The sequence below is a fragment of the Pseudophryne corroboree genome, chromosome 6 (assembly GCF_028390025.1).
Source record: "Pseudophryne corroboree isolate aPseCor3 chromosome 6, aPseCor3.hap2, whole genome shotgun sequence".
Classification (NCBI taxonomy): domain Eukaryota; kingdom Metazoa; phylum Chordata; class Amphibia; order Anura; family Myobatrachidae; genus Pseudophryne; species Pseudophryne corroboree.
The window spans coordinates 494,642,914-494,655,764 of NC_086449.1; the positions used below are offsets into that span (position 1 = coordinate 494,642,914).

Sequence of the window (12,851 nt, forward strand, 5' to 3'; positions counted from 1 at the left end):
TCTTGTGGTCACCAGATATTAGCTTTTATATGGGCACAACGTTTGAAAGAGTGGACTTTCTTCTTTCAAACGAGGGTGCCACCATCTTTCTAGGTGGTGGGGTTAGGGAGATAGAGGAACTTTCTAATCATGTCGGCTGCAGGTGGTCCCCACTAGTCAGTAGGACAGGTGGAGAATAGGTAGAATATTTTATATTCATCATCCACTGTGTTGTTGTACACATTAAGAACAAGCCACACTCATCCATAACAAAGGGTTTAAGGCATGGAAAATTTAGCATTAAGTTCCATTTAAAAGTGAAGAGCACCAGACTTTAAAACCACAGGTTTTCAGTTTCTTGCAAATCTTTGGAAAGGTCATGTTAACACAGTGGTGGTAATAAGGTGTCTGAGAACAAAAGCATTTTTGTGAATTCTTACATTTTCGCTGATATTCTCAGAAGCAAAACAATAATATTGAAAAATGAGTCCTATATAAAGCTTTGTGATAGCATATCTACAAAATCAATGACCTTATATAAAATAATGCTCAAAAAAATCTGCATAATTCAGTGGTTCTCAAACTGTGCATCGCGGCAGCCTAGGGTGCTTCGGGGCACTTGCCTTGGGTTGGTGGTCCTGGACCAATTCAAATTATTTATGGTCAATGTAATAGACAAACCAGTGCTGGTGGTTGCTGATCATAAAATATGTGAGTAGACCGATGCAAATCCTGTCCCTCACCACATAATTGACCCTAAAGATAACATATAAACACAATTTACTTAATTTAATATTTTTCTGACTTTATCAATAGGAAATGTTTGGCCTGGGAGTGCAGTGAAAAAAATGGATTGCGAACGCATCGGGAGGAGGCCTTACACATGCTGGGAGGCCTTGCCCTGTGCTAGGCGGCCCCAAACATGTGCAGAGATGAACGCAGATCTGATTGCGTATGCAGCCATCTGCGTTAATCTCTGAATAAGCCCCATAATTCCTTAAGAGTGCCATGTTTTAAACTACTAATTAGTAAACATATTTGCACTTTTTTTTAATGAAATTCCATTTATAAAGAGGTCACAGAATTTTTCAATTCTTTCTGCATATAAAATAAGTAATATTTATATTTGTAGATGTCCGTACAATGAATACATGAACATTCACATACCGTACAGGTTTAATAATCAACGTGGTAAAAAAAAAATGCATTGTAACACATAAACCCCAATATTTTTTCAACAAAAGTACAAGAAAGAAAACAATTTCACCTAACAGGTATTCTCCATACTTTTTATTATATACGTAGGTGTTAAAAAAAATAACATTTTAAAATTACACATTAGTTAGCATAAAAAAAACTAAATGTGGATCTACATATTATGGATTAACACCTTATTCTTCGATAGTATAATATTTTCCAGAAAAATAGTCTTGCCTCATCACACTCTTACTATTTTATGACAAGCTTACTACGTGGTATGACTCATCTTATTACGTAATTCAAAGGCATTTTTAGAAAAGGTTTGTCGACAGTTAGTATACAGTATGACAAACCGTGGATGGGACAATGGAGACATCATTATTCCAACACAGTTATAATGTTAGTTACAGCATTTTAAACGAGTCAGCAATATAAAACTTTAAACATTATCATAAAGCATTTTGTTAAAGTTTCCGATGCATTTAAAATGCTGTAACTAACATTACAGCTCTCCTGGCACAGTAACATCAGCACTATCTCGTTAATATATTTTCAAGTTGACAAACTGACTATGTTACGTTTAGAATTCGCTCTATTAAAGTAATGTGTTCCTAATTTTAATGGTACTATATAAATGAACACAATAGATAGTACATATTTGCTGACATTGTATGCATCCCCATCTGGAGATCCCTGGAGGTGGGGACCCAGTTGGATGTGCCTGGGTAGTGGTGACAAGATACTATTTGCAAAATCAGGTGGTGGTGGAGTGATTTAATGACATCTCATATCCCAGCGAAGGGGAAGGGGGGGGGGAGGGATTGGGATGTTGGTCTACTCTCTTGTAAGAACTCAAAACAGTGGTCAATGGCCCTCATTCCGAGTTGTTCGCTCGGTATTTTTCATCGCATCGCAGTGAGAATTCTCTTAGTGCGCATGCGTAATGTTCGCACTGCGCATGCGTCAAGTAACTTTACTAAGAAGAAAGTAATTTTACTCACGGCTTTTTCGTCGCTCCGGAGAACGCATTGTGATTGACAGGAAATGGGTGTTACTGGGCGGATGTACGGCGTTTTAGGGGCGTGTGGCAGGAAACGCTACCGTTTCCGGAAAAAACGCAGGCGTGTCTGGAGAAACGGTGGGAGTGCTTGGGCGAACGCTGGGTGTGTTTATGACGTCAGCCGGGACCGAAAAGCACTGAATTGATCGCACAGGCAGAGTAAGTCTGGAGTTACTCAGAAACTGCTAACTCGGTTTTGATCGCAATATTGCGAATACATCGGTCGCACATTTAAGATGTTTAGATTCACTCCCAGTAGGCGGCGGCTTAGCGTGTGTAACTCTGCTACATTCGCCTTGCGAGCGAACAACTCGGAATGAGGGCCAATAGACAGAGAGATGCACCTAGAGCAAACAAGATGTTTGGGTCTGGGGGTGGAGGTGTAGATAGAGTAAGGTTGAATGGAGAGCTGACGTGGAAGAGGGGACAAACATATGATGTGGAAGGTAAGAAGGGTGCAGGGCTGGCCCCAGAGGATGGGCCAGCCCACAGTATCTAGCCACACACTGCAGGGGCCGGAGCTGGGTGCACGGGGGAGGAGTGCCCTGGAGGTGGGTGTAGAAGGATTGGGGGTAGGGAGAAGGTGGACCAGCCGGAAAGAGGATTATTTCTGGTCTGACAATGCTCCTGGTAACCATAGATGGTGACTGCACTGCACCCTGCAACCCAGAACAATGACTGGGCCCCTCAAATTGCCTCCCCACCCCTCCTTCTCTTATTATTATACATGAATGAAAGTTACAGGTTTACTGTTTATTGGAAACTATCAGAGCCGTAATTAGCTATGGGCGAGAGGGGCATTGCAAACAGCGCAATGCGCTGTGAAGTGGATAAATCTCCGCAGACACCCGCCGGGCCACGTCACACTACCGCCTGCCATCGCCACTTGGTAACTGGAGCGCTGATGAGGAGCACGGTGTGCTCTACATACCCCTTCTCCTTCTCCGCTCCAGACTGGGCTGCACCGCTCACCAGCGTTACAACGTGGACTCAGAGTGGAGCCTGGAGGACGAGGACTGTGTCACCCGGCAGCAGCTGATCTTGGGGGAGGAGGCAGAGCATGCTCTTCACCAATCCCTTCTCCCCTCAGCTCCGCTCCTCAACGCCGGGCATGATGTCAGATCATGCGTGCCCACACAGCGTTTGGCGCCTGACACGGGGAGCTGCAGCAGCTGAAGAGCCGGGGAAGGTGAAAACAAAGGATGGAGCAGGGACCCGTGCACCAGCGCTTGTCAGCGCTGCACTCCTCACTCCAGGAGTTGGATTCATAGGAGCGCACACCACCACAGGGTAGGGACTTATTGCAACCCCCCATCTCCCCCTCCCTGGTGGGCCTCTCACTTGCTCTCTCCATAGCGCTCCCTCTATATGCCGCTCACCTCTATCCCAGGCCCTCCCTCCATGTTACTCTCACTTGCTCTCTCCCTAGCCCTCCCCCATGTTACTCTCACCTGCTCTCTCTCTAGTCCTTCACCCATGTTACTGTCACCTGCACTCTCCCTAGCCCTCCCCCCGTATTCCTCTCACCTGCTCTCTCCCTAGCCCTGCCCCCACGCTCCTCTCACCTGCTCTCTCCCTAGCCCTCCTCGCGTTCCTCTCACCTGCTCTCTCCCTAGCCCTCCTCGCGTTCCTCTCACCTGCTCTCTCTCCCTAGCCCTCCTCGCGTTCCTCTCACCTGCTCTCTCTCTAGCTCTCCCCCTGCGTTCCTCTCACCTGCTCTCTCCCTAGCCCTCCCCCATGTTACTCTCACCTGCTCTCTCTCTAGTCCTTCACCCATGTTACTGTCACCTGCACTCTCCCTAGCCCTCCCCCCGTATTCCTCTCACCTGCTCTCTCCCTAGCCCTCCCCCCACGCTCCTCTCACCTGCTCTCTCCCTAGCCCTCCTCGCGTTCCTCTCACCTGCTCTCTCCCTAGCCCTCCTCGCGTTCCTCTCACCTGCTCTCTCCCTAGCCCTCCTCGCGTTCCTCTCACCTGCTCTCTCCCTAGCTCTCCCCCTGCGTTCCTCTCACCTGCTCTCTCCCTAGCTCTCCCGCTGTGTTCCTCTCACCTGCTCTCTCTCTAGCCCTCCCCCCGAGTTCCTCTCACCTGCTCTCTCCCTAGCCCTCCTTGCGTTCCTCTCACCTGCTCTCTCCCTAGCCCTCCTCGCGTTCCTCTCACCTGCTCACTCCCTAGCTCTCCCCCTGCGTTCCTCTCACCTGCTCTCTCCCGCTGTGTTCCTCTCACCTGCTCTCTCTCTAGCCCTCCCCCCGAGTTCCTCTCACCTGCTCTCTCCCTAGCCCTCCTCGCGTTCCTCTCACCTGCTCTCTCCCTAGCCCTCCTCGCGTTCCTCTCACCTGCTCTCTCCCTAGCTCTCCCCCTGCGTTCCTCTCACCTGCTCTCTCCCTAGCTCTCCCGCTGTGTTCCTCTCACCTGCTCTCTCTCTAGCCCTCCCCCCGAGTTCCTCTCACCTGCTCTCTCCCTAGCCCTCCTTGCGTTCCTCTCACCTGCTCTCTCCCTAGCCCTCCTCGCGTTCCTCTCACCTGCTCACTCCCTAGCTCTCCCCCTGCATTCCTCTCACCTGCTCTCTCCCGCTGTGTTCCTCTCACCTGCTCTCTCTCTAGCCCTCCCCCCGAGTTCCTCTCACCTGCTCTCTCCCTAGCCCTCCTTGCGTTCCTCTCACCTGCTCTCTCCCTAGCCCTCCTCGCGTTCCTCTCACCTGCTCTCTCCCTAGCTCTCCCCCTGCGTTCCTCTCACCTGCTCTCTCCCTAGCTCTCCCGCTGTGTTCCTCTCACCTGCTCTCTCTCTAGCCCTCCCCCCGAGTTCCTCTCACCTGCACTCTCCCTAGCCCACCCCCCATGTTACTCTCACCTGCACTCTCCCTAGCCCTCCCCCTGCTTTCCTCTCACCTGCTCTCTCCCTAGCTATCCCATTGCGTTCCTCTCACCTGCTCTCTCACCGCATTCCTCTCACCTGCCCTTTCCCTAGCTCTCCCCCTGCGTTCCTCTCACCTGCTCTCTCCCCCCATGTTACTCGTTCCTGCTCTCTCTCTAGCCTTCCCCATATGTTACTCTCATCTGCTCTCTCCCTAGCCCTCCGCCCATGTTACTGTCACCTGCTCTCTCCCTAGCCCTCCCCCCGTATTCCTCTCACCTGCTCTCTCCCTAGCCCTCCCCCCACGCTCCTCTCACCTGCTCTCTCCCTAGCCCTCCTCGCGTTCCTCTCACCTGCTCTCTCCCTAGCCCTCCTCGCGTTCCTCTCACCTGCTCTCTCCCTAGCTCTCCCCCTGCGTTCCTCTCACCTGCTCTCTCCCTAGCTCTCCCGCTGTGTTCCTCTCACCTGCTCTCTCTCTAGCCCTCCCCCCGAGTTCCTCTCACCTGCACTCTCCCTAGCCCACCCCCCATGTTACTCTCACCTGCACTCTCCCTAGCCCTCCCCCTGCTTTCCTCTCACCTGCTCTCTCCCTACCTATCCCATTGCGTTCCTCTCACCTGCTCTCTCCCTAGCTCTCCCCCTGCGTTCCTCTCACCTGCTCTCTCCCCCCATGTTACTCTTTCCTGCTCTCTCTCTAGCCCTCCCCATATGTTACTCTCATCTGCTCTCTCCCTAGCCCTCCGCCCATGTTACTGTCACCTGCACTCTCCCTAGCCCTCCCCCCGCGTTCCTCTCACCTGCTCTCTCCCTACCTATCCCATTGCGTTCCTCTCACCTGCTCTCTCCCTAGCTCTCCCCCTGCGTTCCTCTCACCTGCTCTCTCCCCCCATGTTACTCTTTCCTGCTCTCTCTCTAGCCCTCCCCATATGTTACTCTCATCTGCTCTCTCCCTAGCCCTCCGCCCATGTTACTGTCACCTGCACTCTCCCTAGCCCTCCCCCCGCATTCCTCTCACCTGCTCTCTCGCTAGCTCTCCCCCCATGTTCCTCTCACCTGCTCTCTCCCTAGCTCTCCCCATGTGTTCCTCTCATCTGCTCTCTCGCTAGCTCTCCCCCCGCGTTCCTCTCACCTGCTCTCTCCCTAGCTCTCCACATGCGTTCCTCTCACCTGCTCTCTCCCTAGCCCTCCCCCCACGTTCCTCTCACCTGCTCTCTCCCTAGCTCTCCACATGCGTTCCTCTCACCTGCTCTCTCCCTAGCACTCCCCCCATGTTTCTCTCACCTGCTCTCTCCCTAGCCGTCCCCCCATGTTACTGTCACCTGCACTCTCCCTAGCCCTCCCCCCGCATTCCTCTTACCTGCTCTCTCCCTAGCCCTCCTCCCGCGTTCCTCTCACCTACTCACCTCACTAGCCCTCCCCCCGCGTTCCTCTCACCTGCTTTCTTCCTAGCCCTCCCCCGCGTTCCTCTCACCTGCTTTCTCCCTAGCTCTCCCCCAGTGTGCCACTCTGCTGCTGCAATGTGTAAAAAAGGTTGACTCTGCCTGCCTAATGTGTAAAAAGGGTCTGCCTGCCTAATTTGTTAAAAAGGTTGACTCTGCCTGCTGTAATGTGTAAAAAGGGAAACTCTGCTGCCATAATGTGTAAAAAGGGGACTCTGCTGCCGTATTGTGTAAAACTGTGACTCTGACTGACGAAATGAGTAAAAAGGGGGACTCTAACCTGCCGTACTGTGTAAAAGGGAGCTCTACCTGCTGTAATGTGTTAAAGCGAGCTCTGCCTGCCTTAATGTGTAAAAGGGAGCTCTGTGGCCACGCCCCTTCCCCATGAAGCCACGCCCTATATATTTTTTCAGTGTGCCACTGGCGCGCACTGACCCTGTTTTAGGTATGGGGGGGGGGGGGGGCAGTGCTGTTTCCTGCACACAGCTCTAAAATGTCTAGTTACGGCTCTGGCAACTATACACATCTTTGTGCCCCACTTACAGATTTTGGTTTCTTTTCTTGTCTAAAAAAAGAAATTTGCAGAAGCAGAAAATGTTAAATAACATTTCCATGCTGCACAGAGAATGCAAAATATGAATACACATCTGCTATGGCAGCTTTGTTAAACAAAACAAAATTAATACATCCACAGTACCTTGCATTGGAACAGTGCACAGACTCCAGAACTAGAATAGACTGCTTGATTCTCTTCTACAAAATAGAGCTGTCCTTGATAAACACATACAGCTAATAGAAAAAGAAAAATATATGCAGTTAGTGCACTACTTAGAGTTATTCACTTTGCCCACAACAATTTTATATTATTACTAGCTGGAGCATCCGGCGTTGCCCGGGATTTTAAGAATGTCTGTTTACAATAATAGATGTACAGTAAATATTAAACACACAGTATAAATAACATTGTAGATAACTGAATACCCGTGCTTCGCTACAGGATGAGGATGGTAAATTACAATGATAGTTGTTCGTTAAGTTACGTTGGTTGGAGATCTAGTATATAGGCATATCTTGCTTCACTGACGTACTTTGTGTAGTGGCCGGACCCCTTTTTGTTCCCCCAAGGGACCCTGCTCTTCCCACTATACAACTCTTAGTCTGTGTCTTCCTGCTGCCTCCATTCCCCTCCTCACATCATGTCAGTGCCCCTGTAAAATTATCTATTTTTTTACAGTTTCTTATATAGCGCAGCACACTATGTATCTCCTGATATACTCTGTGCTGCTGGGGGACCGTGCTACTTCCACTATATGACTCTCAGTGTGTGGGTTTGTGCTACCTGCATTCCCCTCATCACATTATATCACTGGCCCTGTCACATGCAGGCCTGCCATCATTGTCATATCATGCATGCCCTGATATAGTCTGTGCTGCTGGCCCACCCCTAGGGTGCTAGTGGTGTGTTACCCCCACAGTGTTTGTTCCCAGAGTGTAAGTCATATGTGTAGCAAGTTTGCTGTAAATTGCTCAAGGCATGCCAGAGTTATGCTGCCTGCTGAAATACTCTGTGCTGCTGTCCCACCCTTAGGGGTGCTAGGGGTGTCTAACCCCCACAGAGTTTGTTCCCAGATTGTAAGTCAGATGTGTACCAAGTTTGGTATAAATTGCTCCCGGCCTTCCACAGTTATGCTGTCTGCTGACATACTCTGTGCTGCTATCCCATCCCTAGGGGTGTATGACCCCCACAGTGTTTGTTTCCACAGTGAAAGTCATATGTGTACCAAGTTTGTTGTAAATTGCTGCAGGCATTCCAGAGTTATGCTGTCTGAGAAATACTCACTGCTGCTGCCTCACCCCTAGGGGTGGTAGGGGTGTCTTCCCCCCACAGTGTTTGTTTCCAGATTGTAAGGCATATGTGTAACAATGTTTTAGTACATTGCTCCAGTAATTCCGGAGATATGCTGTCTCCTGATATACTCTGTGCTGCTGTCTCCCCCCCCCCACCCCATGAAATGTCACGCTCTTCGCTTGTAAACTGCGGATTTATATAGAAAGACAGAAGGACAAATTTTAGCTTTTACACTATACAGTAGATTAAAAAACAACAACAATAAAAAGATTTGAATTCCAAATAATTCAAAGGCAATAATTTATCCTTCCATTGATAAACTAAAAATAAAATAGTATTTAGACATTATACTCATGCTGAGATCATGGGCATATGCCTGTTTGCTTTATATATATATATATATAGATCATGTATGGCCCGGCACTCCTCCTCTGAATATAGCGCCCCGGTGCCCTCAGCAATATTTGTGGATAGTCAGAAAAAAGACTGCGGCACTCAGGGTCTTGTATTAGTATAAAGATGTATTAAAAATACATAGCAGAGAACATCAACGTTTCGGGGTATCTAACCCCGTTGTCAAGATGTCTTGACAACGGGGTTAGATACCCCGAAACGTTGATGTTCTCTGCTATGTATTTTTAATACATCTTTATACTAATACAAGACCCTGAGTGCCGCAGTCTTTTTTCTGACTATATATATATATATATATATATATATATATATATATATATATATACACACACACACACACAGGTTGAGTATCCCATATCCAAATATTCCGAAATGCGGAATATTCCGAAATACGGACTTTTTTGAGGGAGAGTGAGATAGTGAAACCCTTGTTTTTTGATGGCTCAATGTACACAAACTTTGTTTAATACACAAAGTTATTAAAAATATTGTATTAAATGACCTTCAGGCTGTGTGTATAAGGTGTATATGAAACATAAATGAATTGTGTGAATGTAGACACACTTTGTTTAATGCACAAAGTTATAAAAAATATTGGCTAAAATTACCTTCAGGCTGTGTGTATAAGGTGTATATGTAACATAAATGCATTCTGTGCTTAGATTTAGGTCCCATCACCATGATATCTCATTATGGTATGCAATTATTCCAAAATACGGAAAAATCCCATATCCAAAATACCTCTGGTCCCAAGCATTTTGGATAAGGGAGACTCAACCTGTATGTGTATATATATATATATATATATATATATATATTCATATGTTTTTCTTTTCATTATTTCTTCACATTGTAAGTAAAACAGAAATACAATTTTAATGCTTATGATTTATGGCCAACAGCGTAGCCTTCGGCGCACATAGATGTCCCTCTCTCCATTTAAGAACAGTTGGGAAGTAGGATAATACAGGTTAATTTTATTCAGATGAAACCTAATACCAGAAGGTTTTAAAAGAACTTTTCTTCTTTTACTTATGACATGGTTGTGTGTGAGTAGGCCTGATGCATATGCTACAGGTGCAGAGCTGCGTGCATTTTGAGATACCTCCAACTCACCATATGGTCATACATATGCTATTTAGATATGCATCTATTTAGAGGTTTGTTGGGGTGTTTTGGATGCTTAAATGTCCAACTCAGCATCAGCAACTAAATCTAACTAATGACAGCATAACTGATTTAATTGGTGTGGAGAACTCTATGGGTGAAGATTCTTAAGGGCCCTACACACTGGCCGATTGCCGGCCAAGGTACCCAATGGCCGATATGGCCGACGGACGACCCAGCGGCGGAAAGGGGGTGTGTGTGACAGGAGAGTGAAGTTTCTTCACTCCCCCTGTCACCCGGCCCCATTGCCCTGCATGCTAATATGGACGATATTGTCCATATTGGCTAGCAGGCATAAACGAGCCGGCACCAATGATGAACAAGCGTGGGGCCATGCATCGTTCATCGTTGGTGCATGCACACTGCAAGATATGAACGATATTCCGTTCATTAATGAACAAGATCGTTCATTTCTTTCATTGTAATCGGCCAGTGTATAGGGTCCATTAGTGGGATGCCTGTGACTTATCCTTGACATAAACTGGACAAAAACTGTAAGAAAACATCAAATTAGGAAAAATATCTTCCAATTCCATCAACACTTGGACTGCTTCACAACTACAAATGAATGTTCATTTCTACCATCCCCTAAACATGCCTGACTGTAAACACTATACAATCAATTTCTGTAAAAAACATCCATCTGTACTACCATGCTTTCTTTGACATTATAAATACCTGGGAAACAAACTTTGGTCTGAGAGGCATAGGTAATGAAGATACACCAGGTTGCTGTTTGCACAACAAACACTCTAATTTCCATCTTTCATCAGCTAAACATTTGCCTTACTCTTAACCTGTGTACATTAACCACAGTTTATATACTTGCAAATCCTGTCTGAATTACATTACTATCACCTGCATTTCTATGATTCTACTGCTTTCTCATTCAGTCACCACTCTTTGTTTTTATTTTTACTACCACTATTTACCCCATCCACACTATTTCCAGGCTGACAACAACCCCCAATACTCCTTATCTACCTAATCCTTTATTTTGCCCCCTAGTACCACCTCTATCCTTCCCTCTGTCTCCCATCCTCCCCTCTGCTCCCCTTTCCCTCCTCTCCTGTTCCCCCACTGTCATTCACTTCTGCCCCATCACAAGCACTCTATCCCACCCTGTTCTCTCCCTCCTCTTCCTGTCACCTCACCTCTCCTCCACCAGTATCATACTGCACTCCCTCCACGTCCCACTCTGGTATGTCTCCCTTTCTAGCCCAGGATATAGCACCATCACTACACCATTTATATCCCTTCCTTCCAAATGAATCTTATCTTAATGCTATGGCAAACCTGATAAGTTCATTTATATCTTTCCCACAAACTCCTACATCCTATCATGTGCCCTCTGGAATGCCAGATCTGTTTGTAACAAACTGGTCCCCACTCATGATCTTTTACATTTCCAAATCTCTGCATCTCCTAGCCATTACTGAAACCAGAAATTAGTCCCTCTGACACTACTTCTCCTGCTGCTCTCTCTGCTGGAGGCCACACATTCTCAACACACCACCTGACCCGGGAGTCACCATGGTGGTGGTGTTGTGGTCCTTTTACCCTCTAGCTACACATACCAACTTATACCTCTAGAACCGTCTCTTACATTCTCTACATTTGAGGTCCATGCTATACACCTCTACCAACAGGCTAATCTTCGAGTTGCTGTCATTTACCGTCCCTCTGGTATTTCCTCCAAATTGCTAACATTGAGGCCATTGACACTTCATCCCTCTCCTCCCTGTTTGACTCACTTCTCTCTCCTATTCTCTCTCTCACGCCCTGAACAAGCCACTTCTCTATACAATGCATCCCTTACTTCTGCTCTTGACTTTGTTGCTCCATCAACCACTATTCACACTCACAGAATAACACCTCAACCCTGGCACACCAAATGCACCATATTTAAAAATGCTCATGTACTGCCGAGCGACAGTGTAGGAAATCACGCTCTAAGGCAGACTTCCTCCATTTTAAACATATGCTCCGTCCTTCAGTACTACCCTTTCCCTCTCTAAACAATCATACTTCAAAATTGTCATCTACTCTCAGTCTTCTAACCCCCAACGCCTCTTTACCACTGTCAACTCCCTCCTCTGACCACCCCCACCTTCTCTCCCCTCCTCACTGTCTGCTCTTGACTTTGCCAATTATTTCACATCCAAGATTGACTCCATATGTCAGGACATCACATCCCACCAGACCATCAGCAACCAGCCACCTCCAATCCCTTACCACCCATCCCCTTCCCGCTCACCAACCCTGGCATCTTTATCCCATTTATCTGGTTAGGAAGTCATGGCCCTTTCCTCCACCCCACAACCACCACCACACTTGACCCTGTATCCGGATGATAGACTGTGTCTAGTTAGACAGTCAATAGATAGACACCATATGTTAGACAGACATTATATCGACAGGGTCAAAAGGTCGACATGAAAAGGGTAGACAGTACAAAATGTCATCAGGGTCAAAAGGTAGACATGGTCAAAAGGATGACATGAAAATGGTCGACATAAAAAAGTAGACACAGGGTTTCTTTTCCAATTTTACATGTATTTGGACTTTTTATACCTTCTCTATCCATGTCGGCATAGAGTTGGTTATAAACCTTGTGGCGAGCCCTGGCATGCCTTTCTACAATTGTTGGTCCCAGATGACAAAACTATCCACACAAACACCAAAATTTAAAAAAAAAATGTTGTCTACCTCTTATGTCGACCATTTTCATGTCTACCTTTTGACCCTGTCGACATTTTGTACTGTCTAACATGTGGTGTCTATCTATTGACTTTATAACTAGACTCTGTCTATCTGTTATACCACACCCCTTGACCCTATCCCTTCCCACCTCCTCCACTACCTCTCTCCTTCTGTCTGTTCCCATCTTGC

General features: G+C 47.1%; 1 protein-coding gene across 2 annotated transcripts in view; it reads right to left on the reverse strand.

Moving 5' to 3' along the window:
• NELL2 (neural EGFL like 2) overlaps window positions 1-12,851 on the reverse strand; it is a 489,529-nt gene that overhangs the window by 192,171 nt on the left and 284,507 nt on the right. For both annotated transcript variants that reach the window (XM_063927346.1, XM_063927345.1), the window contains one exon: window positions 7,227-7,318. In XM_063927346.1, the coding sequence (XP_063783416.1) occupies window positions 7,227-7,318 (92 nt within the window). The remainder of the gene's footprint in view (window positions 1-7,226; window positions 7,319-12,851) is intronic.